At 32.8% G+C, this 20,025-nt stretch overlaps 3 protein-coding genes across 6 annotated transcripts; 2 read left to right on the top strand and 1 right to left on the bottom strand.

Annotated features, from left to right (window-relative positions):
* Window positions 1-26: 26 nt before the first annotated feature.
* LOC145724220 (nuclear transcription factor Y subunit gamma-like) lies at window positions 27-2,468 on the top strand. The gene is made up of 9 exons (XM_081972364.1): window positions 27-248; window positions 331-695; window positions 946-1,075; window positions 1,133-1,318; window positions 1,377-1,499; window positions 1,551-1,718; window positions 1,776-1,922; window positions 1,979-2,095; window positions 2,233-2,468. Exons 2-9 carry the CDS (start codon window positions 667-669, stop codon window positions 2,302-2,304), a joined length of 972 nt encoding a protein of 323 aa, XP_081828490.1. The 5' UTR covers window positions 27-248; window positions 331-666; the 3' UTR covers window positions 2,305-2,468.
* On the bottom strand, window positions 2,460-13,633 carry LOC145724218 (XK-related protein 6-like). Of its 3 annotated transcripts, XR_014176954.1 has the most exons (7): window positions 13,018-13,633; window positions 8,697-8,882; window positions 7,753-7,898; window positions 7,533-7,703; window positions 7,194-7,473; window positions 3,066-6,743; window positions 2,460-3,028 (listed from the first exon to the last, which is right to left on the bottom strand). XR_014176954.1 is itself a non-coding variant. In XM_081972360.1 (6 exons), the coding sequence occupies exons 1-6, from the start codon at window positions 13,320-13,322 to the stop codon at window positions 6,515-6,517; spliced, it is 1,317 nt and encodes a 438-aa protein (XP_081828486.1). In that variant the 5' UTR covers window positions 13,323-13,633; the 3' UTR covers window positions 2,460-6,514. The 3 variants fall into 3 exon arrangements, 2 of the variants coding, with proteins under 2 accessions (XP_081828486.1, XP_081828487.1); XM_081972360.1 differs by having other exon boundaries at window positions 2,460-6,743; XM_081972361.1 differs by having other exon boundaries at window positions 2,460-6,743; window positions 7,533-7,694.
* Window positions 13,634-14,174: 541 nt separating this feature from the next.
* Window positions 14,175-18,429, top strand: LOC145724219 ((Lyso)-N-acylphosphatidylethanolamine lipase-like). Of its 2 annotated transcripts, none has more exons than XM_081972363.1 (8): window positions 14,175-14,445; window positions 15,704-15,783; window positions 16,391-16,597; window positions 16,725-16,851; window positions 16,905-17,098; window positions 17,154-17,268; window positions 17,325-17,511; window positions 17,657-18,429. In XM_081972363.1, exons 1-8 carry the CDS (start codon window positions 14,399-14,401, stop codon window positions 17,810-17,812), a joined length of 1,113 nt encoding a protein of 370 aa, XP_081828489.1. In that variant the 5' UTR covers window positions 14,175-14,398; the 3' UTR covers window positions 17,813-18,429. The 2 variants fall into 2 exon arrangements, with proteins under 2 accessions (XP_081828489.1, XP_081828488.1); XM_081972362.1 differs by lacking the exon at window positions 14,175-14,445 and adding an exon at window positions 14,556-14,809.
* The last annotated feature ends 1,596 nt before the right edge of the window (window positions 18,430-20,025 follow it).

Raw genomic sequence — 20,025 nt, 5'->3', positions numbered from 1 at the left:
AAAGAGAAGAAAAAAATTAGGTTAGGTTTTTGAGGAACTTTGAGGTTATGACATCCATACTTTTTCAAAAATTAAAATACTACTTGAAATGACTTTAAATTTCCAATGTTTTAAGGGCAATAGCTTGAACAAAGAATTAAACGTTGAAACTCCTAAGTTAGAAGATTTCAGTGGGTATCGACAGTCTTTAAAAGAGCTGAAAACTAGCGTAAATCAGTACCTTACTACTTTGGTCACTGCAGAAGCAGGTAAGAAAAATCACAACAGTAATTAATTATAATAAAATTTATTAACTAAAACATTCTACTGATGCTTTTCAAATCGTTACAGCAACTATTGGAGAGCCAGAAAAAAATCCAGACTTGGAGGATTTGGATTCAGATTCTGAGGAAGAGAAAAGTCCTAAACGAACTTTGAGTAACGATCGAACACCATTAAAAAACAAATTGGCCAAAAATTGAAATATTTTTAACTAAAACTTTCCAAGAAAATACTGAATTTGTAAATTTGGGACCAAAAAAATTGATAGGCTAATTTGGCAACACTGCAAGACAACTGTCAAAAATTCAAAACAAATTTCTAACCTTAATTGGGAATAAAAATAAAAAATATACATTTTTGCAATTTGCTTAGATTTGTGCATGTATCACAGTTTTATCACTGGAAATGGCTACTTCAGTCTTCTTTGTGAATGCGTAAGTACAACACTAGTTTTTAAATTTAATAGTTAGATTGCTAGTTCAGTAAAATAATCTAAAGGGCTTCTAAAGACTTTACAAAAGCCTTTTGTGGCGCTTTTACAGGTATACTTGAGTTGTTGCTTTTTGATGTTGTTATCAATCTTTCAATAACATTTAAGCTGATCTATCAGAATAACACAATATGTACTATCATTAAAATTTGAGGGGCCTTGTTAAAACCTTTTTTTTTAAATTAACATTGTAGTGATGGTACTGATCCAGAAACCAAAAGTGAAGGTCAGCCTGATGAACAAAATCAGGGATCCACTGAAGCACAGCTAGCCTTGGCTAACTTTTGGCCTCAAGTAATGGAGGATGTTAGGGCCATTCGAAATGTAAGTTATCAATACATTCAAAGCAGAAAAGAAATTAGTGTGAGTTACAAATTGTAGTTGGACTTGAAACAACAAGTTTTGCCATTGGCAAGAATCAAAAAAATTATGAAACTTGATGATGAGGTGAAAATGATTAGTGCTGAAGCACCTTTGCTTTTTGCCAAGGCAGCAGAAATATTTATACATGAGCTCACTTTGAGAGCTTGGATACACACTGAAGATAATAAAAGGAGAACCTTACAGGTATTTGATTTAGATATCTGACTGTAATTTTGTTAAGTTTGATGAATATTTTTTTTAGAGAAATGACATAGCTATGGCCATTGCTAAGTATGATCAGTTTGATTTTTTAATTGACATTGTACCTAGAGAAGATATTAAGCCAGTAAAAAGAGAAGAAGGCCAAAGAGGAAACAGTGACCAGGTAATTTTTTTTAATTTGTTTTTTCTTTTAATGTGATGTTTGGGATTTTAGGTACACTACTATTTCCATTTAGCACAGCAGCATCATGCCAATCTTCAACAGAACAGTTCCAGTCCTACTACCACTACAACTAGTACAGCAACAGTGGCCCAAACTCCAGGAACAATCCAAATTGTACAGCCTCAAGTACAGACAGTACAAGTTAGTACTGTGGAACAGGTTAGTAGAAATTTGCTCTTGTTTAATTGAACTACTAATTGGTTTGGATACTTGCAGAATAATTCAACTGCAGGCACAGCTGAAACAGCTCAAACTCCGATAATTTTACAATCAGGGGCACAAACTATTTCCCAAAACCCCACAGGAAATGTGCAAATTATTCAACAGATTGTCACACCTAGTGGGGAGATTCAACAAATACCTGTAAGCTTTTTTTACTGTAAAAAACTGTCTTAACAACTGTCATTTTATAATTTTAGATTCAATTAACACCCCAACAACTGCAAATGATTAAACTGCAACTGCAAGGAGGTACTTCTCAACCTGTTATAATTCAGGCACCTCTCACAGCTACAAATACACAACAAGTAGTACAGGTAAGTTTAGTTCAGTCTGTGTCTAAACTTGTATAAAAAGCTCAAAGTTGTATTGTCATCACCAAAAATACCAAAGTCAGTTGTTGACAGAAGCTATTTGAATAAAACACACATTCTAAAACTTTATTCTGTTGCAGGTAGCACAGCAAAATGGTACCACCCAACAAGTGTTTTTAACTCAGACTAGCAATGCGGGAGATAATGAATAAATGTGTGTATTTATATTTAAGTATTTATGTTCTAATTACATAAATTAGTGAAAGAATGACCAGCTATGATTTTTACTGTGTTTTGTAAGTCTTGTCGGAAGAATAATTAGTGTCCTAGTTTAGGTTCGGTTATTGTAATAAATAAAACAAATGCAGTATTTAAACTCTAGTTTTCTTTTGCAAAAATCAACATTTTCTATAAAATATAAAACATTAAACGTCATTCGTAAACATCTGACAAATTTAAACAAAAGTCTCAGACAAAGATTGACGTGAATTTTACAGGTGCTACAACAATATAACTTAAAATAGTAGGAACTAAACCATCTAGATGCAATTTAACAGGTGACGTAAAATGGACGTTTCTTATAAAATAATTGTGATAATTTAATTGGGTTCTTTACAATTATAAAAGTTAAATTTTTCATTGAAATTTATTGTCTAACTTTTGTAGGTTCTCTGATTTAATTGAAAAAATACGGTAATACACGCTGTGATTAAAACTTAAGTAATAATTACTTTTAAAGCTCCAAGTAGACATGTTTATTTAAGTATTTTGTGCAGACTACCCAACACTTAATTACTATTACTTACAGTAATACAAAAAACAACGTTATATGAAAGTTTTATTTTACAAAAAACACACCCTGTTTTGCTTTTGGTCGAGATGCGCTTAAACATATACAGGGTTATTCGACACGGAAGATTGTGACTAAACTATTGACTTTCAAAAAAGTTTTGGTTCTGCGATGGATATAGACCTATTAGAGGTATCTTTTAAAAATATTTTCAAGATGTACCGGTTGTCCCAAATGCAGAAGAGTCATGTTTTTTTCAAATGGAACACCTAGTACTTTATTTTCAGAATGTTGAAAATAAAAGGTAATTTCATTGATGTTTGATAGGTCTAAACTTTTCTCAAACAGTTTCTCAGATATTCCTTAATTTGTAAAAATGTAGAACAAATATTAACATTTAAACATTCAACCTTCCTTTGAGATTTAATGACCAAAATTGGTTTGGGCGCTGATAACAGATTAAGTTTCATGTTCCAAAAGTGATATAAATTGTCTAGCTCATATAGGAAGTATCAAAAAATTTACGCAAAAACTTACATTTTTAAGTAGAAAAAACTTGTCAAAATCAAATGGAACCCCACCTATTTTATGGTTACAGGTTACAGTATATGCAAAATTTAATTACCTATCGAAAATTATTAAGGTTTCATACCGCTAATTGTTAACGTTTTCCTGGAAAATCGACATTTCTTAAACTAGAGCTGACTTTGACCACAGACAAACAAACTATATTAGTTTATCTGTGCTTTGACTGATTTTTGATATTGTTCAAAGATCACTTGGTATCTTTTCCAATTACATATCTATCGTTCTAATCTAAGTAAAGCTTAGAATAAAATAGTAGCTTAATACTTTGTAAATTTGCTATACAAGTTACAAAAATAATTCATAAAAATGTTTAAACCAGTGACCATTCGACTACAAACACAAACATATACATAACATACTCCGTTTTTGAATCCTTCAGCAACATTATTAAGTATCTTAATGGATATACTCCTAAAAATTTCTCTAATTCGCTATTTAAGCTGTCATTTAGTTTGAATCTGTGATAACTTCTCAAGGGAATCAAAAATTACTCAAATTCGGTGCGAGTTAATGTTGACTTTCCAAGAAAACGCGAACAGTTGGAGGCCTCAATAATTTTCGATAGATAATACAATTTTGCATCTACTTTAACCATAAAATAGGTGGTGTTCAATTTGATTTTGACAAGTTATTTTATTATAGTTTAAAGGTTGCAATTATTGGGAAAAAAATTTGAGACATCCTGTATGAGCTAGACAATTTCTCACCCATGGATCCTAAAACTTGATCATTTAGCAGTTCCCAAGCCAATTTTGATTAATCAAAATCAAACAGAGGTTGAGTGATTAAACCTTAAAATTTGTTCTAAATTTTTACAAAATAACGAATATCTGAGAAACTGTAAAGTTGAGACGTACCAAACCACAATGTAATTACCTTTTATTTTCAACATAGTCTTGAAAATAAAATAAAATACTAGGTATTCCATTTAAAAAAATATAACTTTAATACTCTTCCTGCATGGAAAATATTTTTAAAAGATATCTCGAATAGGTCTATATCTCAGAATCAAAACTTTGTTGAAAGTGAATACTTTAGTCACAATTTTCTGTGTCGAATAACGTGAATAACCCTGTATAAATAATGGCACTAATCAGAACGTTATGAGACGTCTCATAAATTTCTGTCAAGTGTCTTCAAGAACTGGCTGCTTATATCACATACAAATAGGGTAAAAACAATCATAGAAAAGGTTTAAATTTTTATGAAATATTTTTAAAAATATAATATCAAATTTTATAGAATAGTGTCATTTTGAAAATGTTATGTAAATTTAAGTCTGTTAAAGTCAATTATTATTTTTTTTAGGAAAATTCAAATCTAAAATATTGGAATTTTGTTAGTTATTTTCTTTCAGGTTTAATGGTATTGCAAATTACAACCCAAGATAGGTTCACACTTCTCAAATGATAATGTAGAACATATTTTAATTGCTATATCAATTCAATTAACTATTTTTGTTTTGTCTTTCATGACAGACACCATTTTGGCAGTTTGGCTGTGAAATCATGTAAATGGAATGTAGAGAAAAAATTACAGAATAAAAAAGCAGCCTTTTACCTTTAGTCTTACAGTTAACAGTACATTATAGTGTAATACTAATCATTTTGTCAGCTCTTGTACCTGAACTGCTAGCATTTTATAAATTTGACTATAATTTTAACTTGTTCAAATAGACATGTAGCAGAAGCATTGCTTTGAATATTATAAACCCAATGAAGGGGATTTAGCACCACTTAAAGGCAATTTTGTTTATAACAGATCAACGGTTATACTATGTCGTATCGTTCACGCCATTGATTTTCAATGGGAAAAGCCAAGCAATTTAAGTGTACTGCACTTTCGTAAAGTGACCAGCAACAGTACATCTTTATTCAAATATTGTAGAGCTCGAATCAGCTAAGAAAAGGCCACAGGCGTCATCAAACGATGATGTCACGATCTCTGTACGTCTCGCTTTAAATATTGCTGCTCTCGTTACTTTCCAAGTTGTTGCAGCCAGTCAGTGGCGTGCTATTATTTTATCAGTAAAATGAAACATTTTCGTCGTTTTTAATAAAGAAAATAAAAGACAACAAGTTTTTCAAAGGAATGGAAACTCCTTCTGCTTCTTTCTTCATAAATTGTAAGACGTTACTGACGATTTCACGGCCTTGGCTGTATATGATAACACCTTTCTTTCCAACCTTTTTGAAAGACATTTTGACAAAATAACGTTTTTTATTCATAACACTATGTGAACTTCAACTGCGACCATCAACAATACAACCAAAACACCAGACTAAAACGGAACCTAACCTAACCCCCTAAGTCTCCCTGTCCGCCACTACATTTTTTTAAACTTGGCAACACCGTTTAGAGTGCCGGCTAGTAAAAGCATATAAAAAGGTCCAAATGTCCCTGGCCGCTGCCGCATCTGTTTTAATTGTGTCCAAGTAAAAACCGTACTACGTTGCCAAGTGGCTTTTTGACCGCTTAACAATATATTTTCGGGAATATTTTAATAGGACGCCTCTGATTATATCTAATGCGACGGCAACTGTAGAAGGAGAAAGAAATAGTTTTAAAAACTGCGTCATTGATGATGCGGTGGCCTTTTCTCATCTGATTCGAGCTCTACCATGTATTCTGCTATACTTATACAGTGTATTCTGTGGATAGTTTTACGCTGCATTTCTGTAGGCTAGCCATGTTTCAAATTCAACAACTTGTACTTATATCGTTACATCTCAGTGGTCACAAGAACTGGCCACGTGTAAAAAAATAAATATATCAATATGAAGTTCAACAATAAAATTTTGTCACACTATATCACCCAAAAAATACTGTTAACAGGCGAAAATACTTATACAATTATATTATGTCAGTGTACTTGTAAAATAGAGGTATACATTTATATTTTATAATATAATATTTACTATCTTTGTACAAAAGTGTTTTCGTCTAATTTTGAAACTTCACTGACTATTAAGCTTCCACACACCCGGCGATCCACTCTGACAGTCAAGCTGAATTCGGATTCAAAATTAGACGAAAACGATGGATCAAGAACTGGTTCGGAAATTATAGGAAGTCTTGCTGTAACAAGGCTTGTCGTTTTCAATGTAAGACGCGTTGACCCCACTGGGGTACTCTGAACGTTTCGATAATGAAGGATGACAGTATTTGTAATAAATAATCAAAAAAACTATGGCTAATACAAAACTTATCACCTGGCTGCCCGCCGCTCCGTAGTAGAGAAATGGGTTGCTGGATGAGTTGTTGGTTACACACCTAAAATAAATGTTCTTATTAACAATCATCAAAACGTATTAATGAAAACAACTCTAAATATAGAAAAACAAATCTTAATCCATTATTACTTAGACAGATTAACACTTAAATGTCAATTGCGTGCCTGGGTAATTGCTTAGTGTTTAATTAGAGCTTAGTCATTGCTAAAAAAGTTATAAAAATAATGTTTTAAAGTACCTCTTCTTGTTTATTCTTACCTATACTTGTAGCTTTTTTTAAATATTGCACATTTTCTAATTAAGAAATGCATGACATAAAAGTATATCAAAAATCTACACGACGCCAGACAATACTAAAAAGCAACAAAACCGGTGGACGCCAGATGATGCAGTGAATAGGCCAATGCCAATAATTTATCAAAGAAATCATTAAGTAAAATGGTTGTTGGATCTATGGTAAGCACAACACACAAAATGTTTTTTTCCTTACCAAACTACTAAGGCCCCTGTGTTTTCCATAAAGCACACCAAATAGTAAGCCAGATACACGTATCTGGTTGGTCCGTCTCTAGGCGAGATAAAGGCTAAAACGTACGCCAATCCCAAAGCGACCGACAGGAGTAGTTCCTCGCACCTATTTCCGCAGGATGCCGTTTGGTGTTGGCCTATTGCCAACCAAATCGACATTACGCCCCAATGAAGAGCGCAGACCACTCCCATCCACGTCGGTAAGATCGCCGCCAAAAGGCTTAAGGCAAGAATCCTAGACACTACAAACACCACAGATATAGAATACAACAAGTTATTAAGATATGTAAAAAAAACTCACGTGCGCTCATAAGCTGCCAGCAGAAAGCAACAAGTAATCCTATCCATTTGATTTTATCTTTGTCGTCCCGAGCAAATCTGACTGATCTGTGGTACGACGTCAAAGACCAAGCTATGGATATAATGGAGGTAAATACTGTCCAAGCTTGCACTATGGAAACGTCTGAAAAGTCTGTCCATTAAATAACAAAAATTGTGTGCTAAAATTGCGACCAACCTACCTAATCTAGTAGAAAAACTGTTTCTTTCAGGATAAATTACAAAACTTAAAAGGAATACTAGCTGCATGACGGCCTGGGGGGCACAATGCAGAAAGCAGTGAAACAGCCTTAGCAGGGAACTGTTTGTGTCTTCATCTAACATTCGCCTAAAAACAAATTCTCAATGTATACTTTTTAATTTAGTTTAAATTCTCAATTGACATTATGCATGCAATTCATTTAAGTGGTTCGATTAAATTTAAATCAAGTCAACATTTCGTTTATTATCAGCCAACAGTTATTAGCTAATAGTTTCTGGGAAAAACCATAAGTTTTCTTGTTTGACGACAACGACACGTCAGCGCATTTACTCTAACCCAAATTAAGATCTTCCGCAATCGCCTAGCAAACTATCAGAACGTTAATTTTCCACTTCACGGTTGGGTACTGATGTACCAATCAATTAAGGTTGTGAATACACCAAATTATATAACAATAGTTTTTGTTTAGAAAAACGACCTTCACTATTTATGTAGTTGGGAATCGATTTGATATCCTCCTAATTGGAGCAGACAGGAAACTCCCTGGAAAAAACTAGCTCTGTAGTTAATATTTAATTTGGTTAAAAGAAAAAAAAAGAGAATTGGTTTATACTGATTATCAAGTTTGTTTTTTCGTCTCACTGTACTAAAAAATCGTAACAGAACGTTCACAGAAAAATTGTTTTCATTTTGCCAATGGTTTTCAAATAATTACTGTGCTTGACAGTTATATTAGAGTATTCATTTAATTAAATCTTCAAACGTCAAGAACAAATTCCAGCAAAAATCCTTCAGAAATTTGAGTCGAAACGAAAACAATGGTAAAGTGAAACCGAATCGATGCAGAAAAGGAGCTAATTAGCCACTTAATCGAATTGTTTACTGACTGATGTTAATAATCCCTGTATATATAAAGTGCTTTACCTGTACAAAAGAGTTTGCTGGCTGTCGCTTTCGCTTTTCCCGGCCACCTTACTGCGTATTCCATATACTAAGGTTTCTATGTACCTCAACAAGGGAGAGATTTGAAGAAGTAGGAAAATGATCCTGATTACCCAATGTCCTAGTGAGGCTCTTCCCACGGAAGGGTCATCATGGTCAATTATATACCTGCAAAAAAATCATTCAATTAACTGTGCAATTAAAGTAATACTCCAGTTATTATTAAACTTCAAAACTTAATACAAAAAGCTCATTAGTGCACTGCAAAACTTCAGTGGGAACTTTCATGGGGTTCTTTAACTCCGCCAATAACCTGTCTCTGACAGTTGCCAGCAACACGATTATCTATCTCGTTTGCGGCAGGAAATTTAATTGGGACTTCAGATAATTGGCCATATTCTCAAGGGTGTACTGGCAGTAAAGTGTAAGCCGACATTTTTATTCCCGTACCATGAATATGACGGCTGCAGCATTTAATAAAACATTAGCAATTAGTGGTATGGGATTATTTTTGTTTGTCTTAGGTAATTTGTATCACTCACTAAATTTGTAAGGTCAACTTTCAATTAAACCTGCAATTCATCATAATAATATATTTACCAAGATAACAAAGATTTATAGTACGTCACGCAGTGTTATTGAAATTCCTGAGAAAATACTCTGCTTTCTGGCGGATGAACTTGAACTTGCCGCTCCATTCCCACATAATTTTTCTCACTTTTAAACCATATTCAAATATACAATTTTGTAATAGCTTATAATCTTTTGATTAACTATTGTTATTAAAATGTTCTAATACCCTTTAATGTCCTGAATATTTGACTTTCAGGCAATTCGTATTTTAATCACTTATTCAATTCAGAAATATTTGTTGCTAATTAATAATCGAATAATCCAGTCTTTTTAAGCATTGCTTGGACAAATAAAAAATATGTGTTTTAAGATTGTCATACTGTCATACTTATAGTTAGCAATTTCCGATAAGGATGCCAGGCAACAATATACATTCTAGCAACCGGATGTGGGTACCAAACTCGATAATATACGGAGCAAAATACACAAATGAGTGAATTACAGTTGTTGATTCCATAAGCGGCCTTGAAATAACTAAACAAATCCTATGGGTCCTAGTTTATTAGGTATATCCAATTTTATTACTTTTTTTATGGCTGGCCTTGAAGACAAAGACAAAACTAATCAAATCTATAAATCCTAATTTAAAAAACTAGAAGGTTTTTTAAATTAGACTTTCTGATTGAAATTGGCAACCAAATAAAGTATCTTGTATTATACAGATTGACAAGTAACTATTTCAAATGTTACTGGATTATCCTGTATACACTCTAGACAAATGCTGATAACACACCCTGACATAACCAGATTAGTGGCATTTTATGACTCCACATTTTTTAATCTAATTTTATAGCTTTTTTTGTTGTATGGGTATTATCCAGTAATGTTGGCAACCACGTTTTGGATACAAAAAAGTCTCTGTACTAAAGATACAGAAAAATATCAAATCTTTTAAAATTGATTGGACTTCAATCCATAAATTATTATCAAAGCTGTTTTTTTTTATTTTCTATAGTACTCTTTGGGTCACTCTGTAGAACTGAGTGTGCGCATTCTACTCTACTGACCTAAAAATACACAAGGTGTCCCATTTGAATTTTCTGATCTAATACAAACACATTTTTATACTTTTTATTTAATGTACATTGGAAGCCTTGTTTCCGAAATATTAAGGTGGTCTCGGACCTTTTGCACCCAATGTATAATAGAACAGACTTCAGACTATCAAAGAAAATGATTCGGCTGATTAAAGCTTGCATAGAGGGAGGAATATCAAAGTTTCAAGTAAATAACAGCCTATTTAGTAGCTTTGAAATGCACAGTTGATTAAAAGGAAGCAACACCCTATATCGCCACTTCTTTTCAATCCACGTCTTAAAGAAAATTGTGAGAACCACATAAGGACTAAATTGCCCCCCTTAAGATGAATATTTCTATGGACATTGGATTAATGGAAGACCATGACAAATCAAGGAAAGTCAGCCAAGCTTGCAGGCCTGGATGATGACGACTATTGATATCCAACACATAATAAGCAATTTGCTAGGATATTTAAAACACTTTAAATTGTTAGTGAGTCGTGACATGAATTTTAATAACAACTTAACAACATTGTTCCAGTTATCAACCAGACAAGAAAACTATTTTTAAACAGATGACCAATTCAACCAATATTAACAGTTAATAATAAGCTTATTGTAAAAGTCAATCACCGGGAATTTTTCGTGAAGAGTCCTTGACCATTTTTGCATTATTAAAGCCATTGCCTACAAGCAAAATCAGCAGCAATTACTTATGCTCATGGTTGACTATTAATACCATCAGGGCTAGCAAAGAAACGTGCGACAAATTGACATTCCAAAACGTCTCAAAGAAATTAATCTAAAAGCTCAGTAAAAAAGTTTTCAAGCATTATAAATTATTAAAATGCATCCAAAAGTTAAAAATAGACCAAGTTAAGTAATAAATGTACTGAATGGGAAAACAATGAAGCACAACCTTGGAAAAAGTACTGGTAAATGTGAATCGCTAAAAGCGGAATTTCAAGACAAGATAAACAACGTTAACCTCCAGTTAACCTACAAAAGTGTTATTAACATTTTTTTATAACCAGTTTAATTGAAAATCGACGCAAGTGGAGCGTGCACATATGTGTGTCTGAACAGATGATAATAGGCATATAATGTCTAGGCTAATACCCGCTCATCAAAATTGTCATTAATCTGACCTACAGTATGGACTTTCTTAGTTTTCATACAGTCAACTCTGTCATAGTCAGTTACTGTAAGAGGCAATAAAACGGTTCCAAATTACACTTCACTTGAAAAAAACTGTGATCTCATAAAAGCAATTAGGTATTCAAAAATTTATATAATTTACAGACACAGCTTCCACTTTTTCCTCATAAATCATGAGGCTTTTCTGATAAAGTTAATTCCCTTTTAATAGTTTTAATCCCTATAATTTATCTATATGGAATCATTTTTTTAAATAAAAAAATTGGCCATTGGATCTGTTTTTTTAGTAGAATCTTATGATTCTGAAATTTCAAGCAAGACATTTACTTGTCTAGATGTACTAATTAAAAAAAAAAACCAAAAGCAGTTATCAGGATTGCACTAATTAATAACTCCCAAAACCTGATTTCCTTCTTTAAAATTAATTACCCTGTTAAATGGAGATAACCCAGCTTCAAAGGCTGCAAATCTCATTAATCAACTATGAAATTTCTGCCACATGGAAAAATTGAGTGGTCTAGCCACAACCAAATAGTCAAGTCAAAACAGATGGTTTCAATTCCTAAAAATACTCCCAAACAACATAATCCCACATAGAGTAGGAAGAGTAGTCATAAAACAAACTATTTCAGATGTCAAAACAGTCTTAAACTTGTGAGTCTATTTTTCTCTTGTGTTTTGAGTTGTTTTTGAACTTAAATACCTCTGTTTATTACAGTTAAGCTAGTGAACTAAATGAATGTATAAATGTAGTGCTACACACAGAAAATCATTGTTCACACTGTTTTAAGTCAAGATTTTAAATGGATTTATTCTTGAAGCCTTCCTGGAAAAATCAAGAAACAAAATGTTTAGTGATTTCAGACTTCCTAAGTCCAATAATAATTTGCAATCAAGGCCCATGAATTATTTAAACTTCTGAACAAGGCATTTCACTACTAGTTAGATCATCAGACCCAATGATGTCATTGGATATTTTTGTTAAGGAAGAAATGTTATGAATTGATTTATAATTCTGCCTATTATTATAAAGTTTTGAGAAAATATTTAGTAAGATTCAACAAATTTTGTACTTTGAGTACTTCTGACTTGACACAAACACATAAACATCCATTACCTAAGTGTTAGTTAGCTCAACAATTGATTAAATTAGGTTTCAAGAAAATTACTTAAAATACCAAATTTAAAGCCATCAAATATTCTTAAAATGCAAAGTAGGTAGGTACTGAAGTTCTAGGAAATTGACTTGCCTTTTCTTATCTAAGTTTATAACTTCTTATCTAAAAAGTTATAAAAGTAGGTTTTCTTTACATTGCAAATTTATGAATGTCAAAAACATTACTAGGAAATAGAAAACACTTTTTTTAACAATAACCTGCTTGATAAAGTGGTACTACCCTCATTAAATCATCCCCAATAAGCAGACATTATTCCAAATGGGAAAAACAGACAGCAAATAAAAATACAAACATTAACAAAATAACTAAACTTACCATCGCAGGCTTACAGTGGTCATACAAATGGCTGGCATCAATACAAAACTCAAAGTAAGGGCAAAATAAAGTCCATATCCCTGACTTGAGTAAAAATATAGTAGTGTAACAGCTAAAGCCAAATCAGCCAAATAAGTTAGAATCGACAGCACTATGCAGCAAACGTAAAATGAGCCAAAGTTGTGACTGTTCTCTGATATTTTGCCAGGTGCCTCATTGGGTTTGATAGTGTCTATTCTGGTTAATGAAGACTCTCGAGAAAAATGCACCACGGTACAAATCTCAGACATTTTGACGGTTTTCATTAGACTTGTTTATTCGAAATCATGGCCCGTACAACGTTCTGATGAATTGAATCGCCACTTTTAGTTCTTTAATTCTCTCAATTTGGTCTAAGAACACAAACATAATGCTGCCAACAAAAGTGTATATTTTCAAGTTGTTTTTATCACATTTCAGCTCGTCTGAGGGCCCATATCAACTAAAATATGTTAAGTAAACCGAACTTTGAAGAAACCAGACCGTCAACGGAACCATTTCGAAACGTAAACTTACAACACTCACAACACAACAAAACTCACAGGTGGTAGACTGAAAAATGACAAAAATGTGGGTGCTTATTTGCTTTTGACCTTGGTTTGACGTATGTCAATGATGTCAAGTCAAATTTTTGACGTACGACAGATTACCCACAAGGAGGATTCGTTATTCGTTTAAACGTTTTCCGGATTCGAGTAGTTCGGTGCAAGCGGTGCAGTATGCCCGTGCCAATTTACCCTCGCCGAACGTAAAATACTCTGTTCTCGAACAAAAAAAAAATTACATACTCTATTCGCTTAACTGTTAAAAAATAACAATTATTCTTTAAAATCCAATGTACTACATGGATTTAAAAACGTATATCTCATTGGCCTACAATACAATAGAATTATTTATGTATGAATTCAAAAAACAATTTTGAATTCACGTAATTTATTACACGCTTAAAACACACGGGTCAAAGGTAAACGACAATACATTTACCGGCAAATTAATGATTATTAAATGACGTCACGCACGATCTGCACTCTCGTTTCGTCAAGTGTTGAATTGAAATAGCGCAAAAACCGATGTAATAAGACGTAGCTGATTGATAACGTATAATAAAAGTTATTGTTTTCCGCACAATTATCGCAATTTATTTTATTTGCTCATTCTACACTCTGCTGTTGAGTGTCTCGGAAAAGTTTACGTGTGTGACTGTGGAGTGCTCGCAAATTGTTTTGCGTCTTTATTTTTCAAATTCGTGACAAAAGCGTTTTAAATAGTTGTGGTTCAGTGTGCTATAGTGTTTTACTATTTTTTATTACTTTCTTAGTGATTTTTATGTATTTGATTCGGTATGCGGGAAACTGAGGAAAGTCAAATCCTGCACAGGGAAAAATCAAAGTAAGGGATTTTTTCTTCTTTATTTAAATTTATCAGGGCCAACTTCAGGGTGTACTCCGTGTCAACTTCAAACTATCAACCTATCAAAGTTCACTTCACTTTAGTTCCTTCTCCATTCATTCATTGTTTTTGTTTATTTTGATTTAGGTTGACAAATTTAGGTTGATTTGTTTGTTATCGTTTTGTTGTTCTCGCTTTTTTTGTCCTGCAATAGATAACACAGTGATCAGCTGAGACCTGGATGTGCACATAAAAGAATAACAACAATGTTTCAGTTTTTTACTAATTTTGTTAATACTAAGTTTTTGCCCTTTTTGACACTATTAGCTTATGCTTATTATACTGCTTTCCTTAATTTATTCTGGTAAGTCAATTCATTGTTGTTTAATAATAAAATGTTAATAATTATTATCAGAAGTAGAACAAAAATGTGAAAACCACTATGTACTTTCCAGTTGACATAACCTCAAATTGACTTTACCTAATGACCTAATTTAGCTTAACCTGTTGTTGTAATCACCATAAATGTTAAATTATATTCAAGAAAAGTTATTTTTGTAATACCTACATATTGTTTCAGGTAACTGAAACTTAGTTTTTGTTTGTGGCATAATTTGTAGTTGCATGCTTTGGTGTAAATCCCAACCCTCCCTAACTTTAGGCCTGTTCAGTACAGACAATTCCTATTCCTGACTAGAAGTCAGAAAATGGCATAGTCACATGAACAGCCAACCAAGGAAAACCAACATTTTCCTGACTACTTATTGGAAACCAGTTAGAAATTATCCAGGAGATTGTAGGTCTGTTCGCAGAAATAATCTCCAATTAATAATTAATCAGAGAAATATGTCCAGCTATTGGCCATTAGCCAGAAAATGTCAATCTCACTTGAGCATTCAACCAATAACAGCCAAAATGTTTCAATTTATAGGTAGTTGGAAACCAGTTTGAAATTGCCTCTGGGAACAGATCTAGTCTCTGAGAACTGAATAAAAATACAGGGTCAGAGAAGTTTTGAGAAAATTTAATAACAGTGACAAGTCACAATCTTGTCAATAATTTTTTTTTGTGTGGTGGTTATAGCTTTTTCATATCTAAAATTTTGTTAAAAATGGTCAACTTACCCCTATTAATGGTTAATTATACTATTATATTTAGTTAAAAAATTAAATTATTATTAGTTTCCTTGGATTAAATCTTTTTGACTGATATGTTTTTGTTTGTTATCCTTTGTCATTGCTGATTTTATTATTTGCAGGTGGTTAAGTCCAGCATGGTTCTCATGGAATAAATATTCAGAAGTTATGTTAAGGACACTAGAAAAGAAAATTCTACAAAGTAAGTATGATGTTAGATACATCATCTATTATCTTCTTGTTTTCTACTTTGTGTGTTTATAATCACTTTTATTATAGTATGTTTTATTACATATTGAAATATTGCTACTACTGCTAAACATTATTTATGACAATGTAATTTTTTATAAGAAAAAATAATGCTTGGTGTCCAATGTATGTATCATCCTAAATAATTTGGACTTTAGAATCATTATGTTAACTCTTACTGATTAGTTTAGTAAGTATGTTATTTGTAGCATACCTATTATGTATCAAGATGACAAACTATTTCGTTTTTTATCATGAATTTTTGTGAGTAGTAACTGCTACTTGACAAATTAATGAGAATACTCTAAAATTTGGATCATACTGTGTCCACATTGTTTTTATTTAACTTTTTACTTAATTCCTAAAGAATCTGATGTCAATAATAAATCTTGTTCCTGATAAATGCTGATATATTATACAAAAAAAAATAGTGATAAGAATTTTTTAATTGCAAAACAATGAAAAAAAAAACACAAGTTGAACAAACTCTAAAGCTAAAAAATTGCTTTTTCTTGTCCTAAAAGTGTCTCCACCAAGCAAATAAAATATTGCTTTTACAGTAATTAAAACTTCCTATCGTGGGTTCTATGTGGATATAGGGCCAGTTGTTGGTCCTGCAGACAAAATATGGACACTTTCATTCAATACAGAGGCCCCAAAAACTCCTTTGGTACTCCTTCATGGCCTTGGGGCTGGAGTGGCCTTGTGGTGTTTGAATATTGACAGTTTAGCTGCTGCAAGGCCAGTTTACGCATTTGACCTATTAGGTAAGTTGATTTTCTTTTAAAATTAGATGCACAAGCAAATAAACAAAATTGTGAACTATTATATCTTTATCCTCTCTTCTATTATGTATTCAGTTATTTGAGGAACCGCAATAATTGAATTTTTCAGGATTTGGAAGATCCTCACGTCCAGACTTTTCCAGCGATGCCATGGAAGCGGAACGACAGATGGTTCGTGCAATTGAAGAGTGGCGAAAAGAAATGAAGTTGAAAGAATTTATTCTTTGTGGGCATAGGTTTGTCATCTTTATAGACAATTAATAAATAATTAACTGTGTGTTTCAAACAGCATGGGAGGTTTCTTAGCAACGTCGTATTCTCTATCTTACCCCGATAAGGTAAAACATCTAATCTTAACGGACCCGTGGGGATTTCCAGAACGGCCTGCAGATACTCCGTCTCTACCGTTGTGGATCAAAACCGTTAGTTATGTTATGCAACCTTTCAATCCCTTAACCAGTGTAAGAATGGCAGGACCTTTAGGTAATTTAACTCTATTTTGTTCTCAATTTTTTCGAAATAACTCGTTTGTTAACAGGTCCTTGGTTTATTAATACTCTAAGGCCGGATATTTCTAAAAAATATTTAATGGTTCTTCACGACCCGGATTTAATTCCCCAGTACATTTACCAATGTAACTCTCAACATCCCAGGTAAGTTTTGAGACTCCCCCCCCTAGTGGCTTGTCCCTTGATTCCTTGTGTTTTAGCGGTGAGAGTGGATTCCACGCAATGATGTCAGGCTTTGGATGGGCGAAAAACCCAATGGTTAGGCGGATTGACAATTTGGATAGTAGAATTCCTATTACACTTTTATGGGGATCGAAAACGTGGATCGATCATTCAGCAGAAGAAATTATAAGAACAAAAAGATACAACTCGTACGTTAATTTAAAGGTACTTTGTTTGTAATAAATTAATTGGACTTTTGAACTTGTTATCGTTGTTAAAACACTTATGATTCATCATTATTTTTGAAACAAACATTGCTTTATGAAATGATGCCATTGATAGAAAAATATTATTATTGTGTGTATTTCAGGTTATAACAGGAGCAGGTCATCATGTCTACGCCGACAGACCGGAACAGTTCAATCAAATAGTGTTAGAGGCATGCGAGTACACTGATAGCTTGACTCTGGGTAAAAATTTGGCTATTATGCCTTCCGAGTCTGATGATGACTCTAAAATGTCCTGAAATCAGTTTCTGTGTGTATGTAAACTCCATGGCATTCTAAACCGACTCTCTAACATGATTTTTTTTTAAATTTAATTGAATATTATCGTCAGTAGAATCGTTTTCTGAAAGTAATACATACCAGCACAGATTGAACTCAACCTTATTATTTTCACAAGTCCTTACACTCTATGACAAGAAAATAGATAATATGATTTTCTGCGTTATTTTATACTAATTAGTAGCTATTTGAGATTTGTATTATCCATACATCACCATTTTGGAGCATCACGTTTCTTTATTTGAACTCCTCTTACCAGAACAAGTGTAATAATTCCACTTTTGTTAAGAACTCCTTCATATTACTATGACCAAAGTGAACGAAAAGATGTTTCCAAAAAATTCATTTAGATTCATAAAACAGTTTAATAACAACATAACTAAGTATACATCCAAAAGTCTTGTTTTTTGCTCTCATTTACAATAATATGTCAATATTATACCGACACATTTTTTGTTGAACATGTTTTGGTTATAATTATTTTGTGGATATTTATAGAAAATAGTTCCAAAGATGATATTGTGATAAATAATATTGTAAGAATATTTTGTATTTTAATAAAATTGTATTACAAATAGGTAATGTTTTTTACTTAATTTAATTTAATGTTGGGGGGGTTTTGTTATCCATGCATGCACTTACCTGAAAAGTGGTATTCAATGGGCTTTTCTAAACTAAAACATTAAACTTTGATTTGTTTTTTGTACTAAAACATTCGTTCAGCAGGACCCTTTTAAATAAAAAAAACAAATTCCTTGTTTTGGTTTTAGTTTTGGCCGCATTCGTTTTCAAGCTCCATGGAGCGAGCAGAGCGTTTTTGACGTCACAATGACGTAATTTGACAGTTGGTCAAATTTTGGTTTTCCCAAACTACGTCATCGTGACATCAAAAAAGCTCTGACTCGCTCCACGGAGCGTGAAAACTAATACGGCCATGGTGTTTGATGATGTCATGTGACTCATGTTGTAACGAAAAAAAAATATGGCAACGTCGGAGATGCACAACTATATCCATCCTTTTCTATTTTACTAAAAGAACATAGTGTCTTCTTTCTTATCTGTAATAAAATAACAGGTGACATATAATTATTTTTGAAAAGCAAGCTATGAATCCTTGGTTGCTAGGGTAACCACTAACCAGTAAACAAGCGCTGCTATTTTGTTTTGCTAGTTAAATTGAAATGTTCACAATTATTTTATTTCACTAATCACTTCTTTGTTGTTTAGTTTGCCGGTTTGGTGATTAGTGATTAAGCGAATGCCAGTAAAGTGATGCGGTTGTGTTTATATGTTTTATTTTTGGAGTTTAGTGATATCTCTAAAATTTATGGAACAATATGTGAGAATCGCTAACAGAAAGCGGTGTATTTGAAGGCGTTTGTCGAAACAAGGTAAAAAACTGCAATTATATAGCATATATGGCAACAGAGAACAGAATAAAGGGGCCTCATACATTTGGTTTTTGTTGTTTTCTCAATATGGCGACTGTTGTTATTTATAAAGAAAAACCCCTTGTCACCACTGTCAAAAGGCGTAAACGCCTCCTATACTAGAAAGCCTGGAAGCACCGCCTTCTTTACAAGAAAGCCTAGAATGTCATTTTAATGGCGGCGTTATCGGATTTTTTTTTGTACACAAACCTATGGAGATGCAGTAGAAAATATGTTTTTTTTTATTTTTTCGTGTAGTTGATTAGAAGTTGTGAGTGAAAAATCAAAGAACGCTTCATTCCTGATCCAGATATGTATAGATATGGCTTTTTATATCCAATAAAGTCCAGCCAAAGCAAGTTTGGTTAGAACCCTTTGTCTTGGAAAGTACAACAAACTAATGTAAAAACTGCTCAAAGAAAATTTGGAAATCCTTGAATCTAGGTAAGCAAAAGTGGTAAATGGGTTTTATATTATTACCAAGACCTTTCTTTTAAAATGTAAATGTGCCAATGAAACTTCTAAAAGCTGTCCTGTTTCTTCAGAGTAAACCTTTGTTGCTCTCAAAATGCAGGCGGCCTCAAAATTTAACTCACTTATGTATGTAAGAGGCAATAAGTTTACTGAATGAGAAAGCATATTGTACTTACCACTGAGTATTGTGTTGGAGTAAAATCATTCCAGTTCAAAGCTTTCAACCACTGTTGGGTTCGAGCAGGGTCTTTTGGAAAGGAAAGGACACT

The sequence above is a fragment of the Ips typographus genome, linkage group LG2 (genome assembly GCF_016097725.1).
Source record: "Ips typographus isolate SLU linkage group LG2, UJ_Ityp_2.0, whole genome shotgun sequence".
Lineage (NCBI taxonomy): Eukaryota > Metazoa > Arthropoda > Insecta > Coleoptera > Curculionidae > Ips > Ips typographus.
The sequence above is the reverse complement of the archived record's forward strand: the minus strand, read 5'-3'. Positions and strand labels throughout refer to the sequence as shown.

Bases quoted from the DNA above. Each gene is read 5' to 3' on its own strand.
- LOC145724220 (XM_081972364.1), top strand. From the start codon at position 667: ATGGCTACTTCAGTCTTCTTTGTGAATGC. The intron at 696-945 runs GTAAGTACAACA...TTAACATTGTAG, and splicing joins TCAGTCTTCTTTGTGAATGC to TGATGGTACTGATCCAGAAA. The intron at 1,319-1,376 runs GTATTTGATTTA...TATTTTTTTTAG, and splicing joins ATAAAAGGAGAACCTTACAG to AGAAATGACATAGCTATGGC.
- LOC145724218 (XM_081972360.1), bottom strand. From the start codon at position 13,322: ATGAAAACCGTCAAAATGTCTGAGATTTGTACCGTGGTGCATTTTTCT. The intron at 7,704-7,752 runs GTAGGTTGGTCG...TTTAATGGACAG, and splicing joins CAGTTTTTCTACTAGATTAG to ACTTTTCAGACGTTTCCATA. The intron at 6,744-7,193 runs GTAAGGAAAAAA...CATTTATTTTAG, and splicing joins ACAGGGGCCTTAGTAGTTTG to GTGTGTAACCAACAACTCAT.
- LOC145724219 (XM_081972362.1), top strand. From the start codon at position 14,712: ATGTTTCAGTTTTTTACTAATTTTGTTAATACTAAGTTTTTGCCCTTT. The intron at 15,784-16,390 runs GTAAGTATGATG...TTGCTTTTACAG, and splicing joins AGAAAAGAAAATTCTACAAA to TAATTAAAACTTCCTATCGT. The intron at 17,512-17,656 runs GTACTTTGTTTG...TGTGTATTTCAG, and splicing joins ACTCGTACGTTAATTTAAAG to GTTATAACAGGAGCAGGTCA.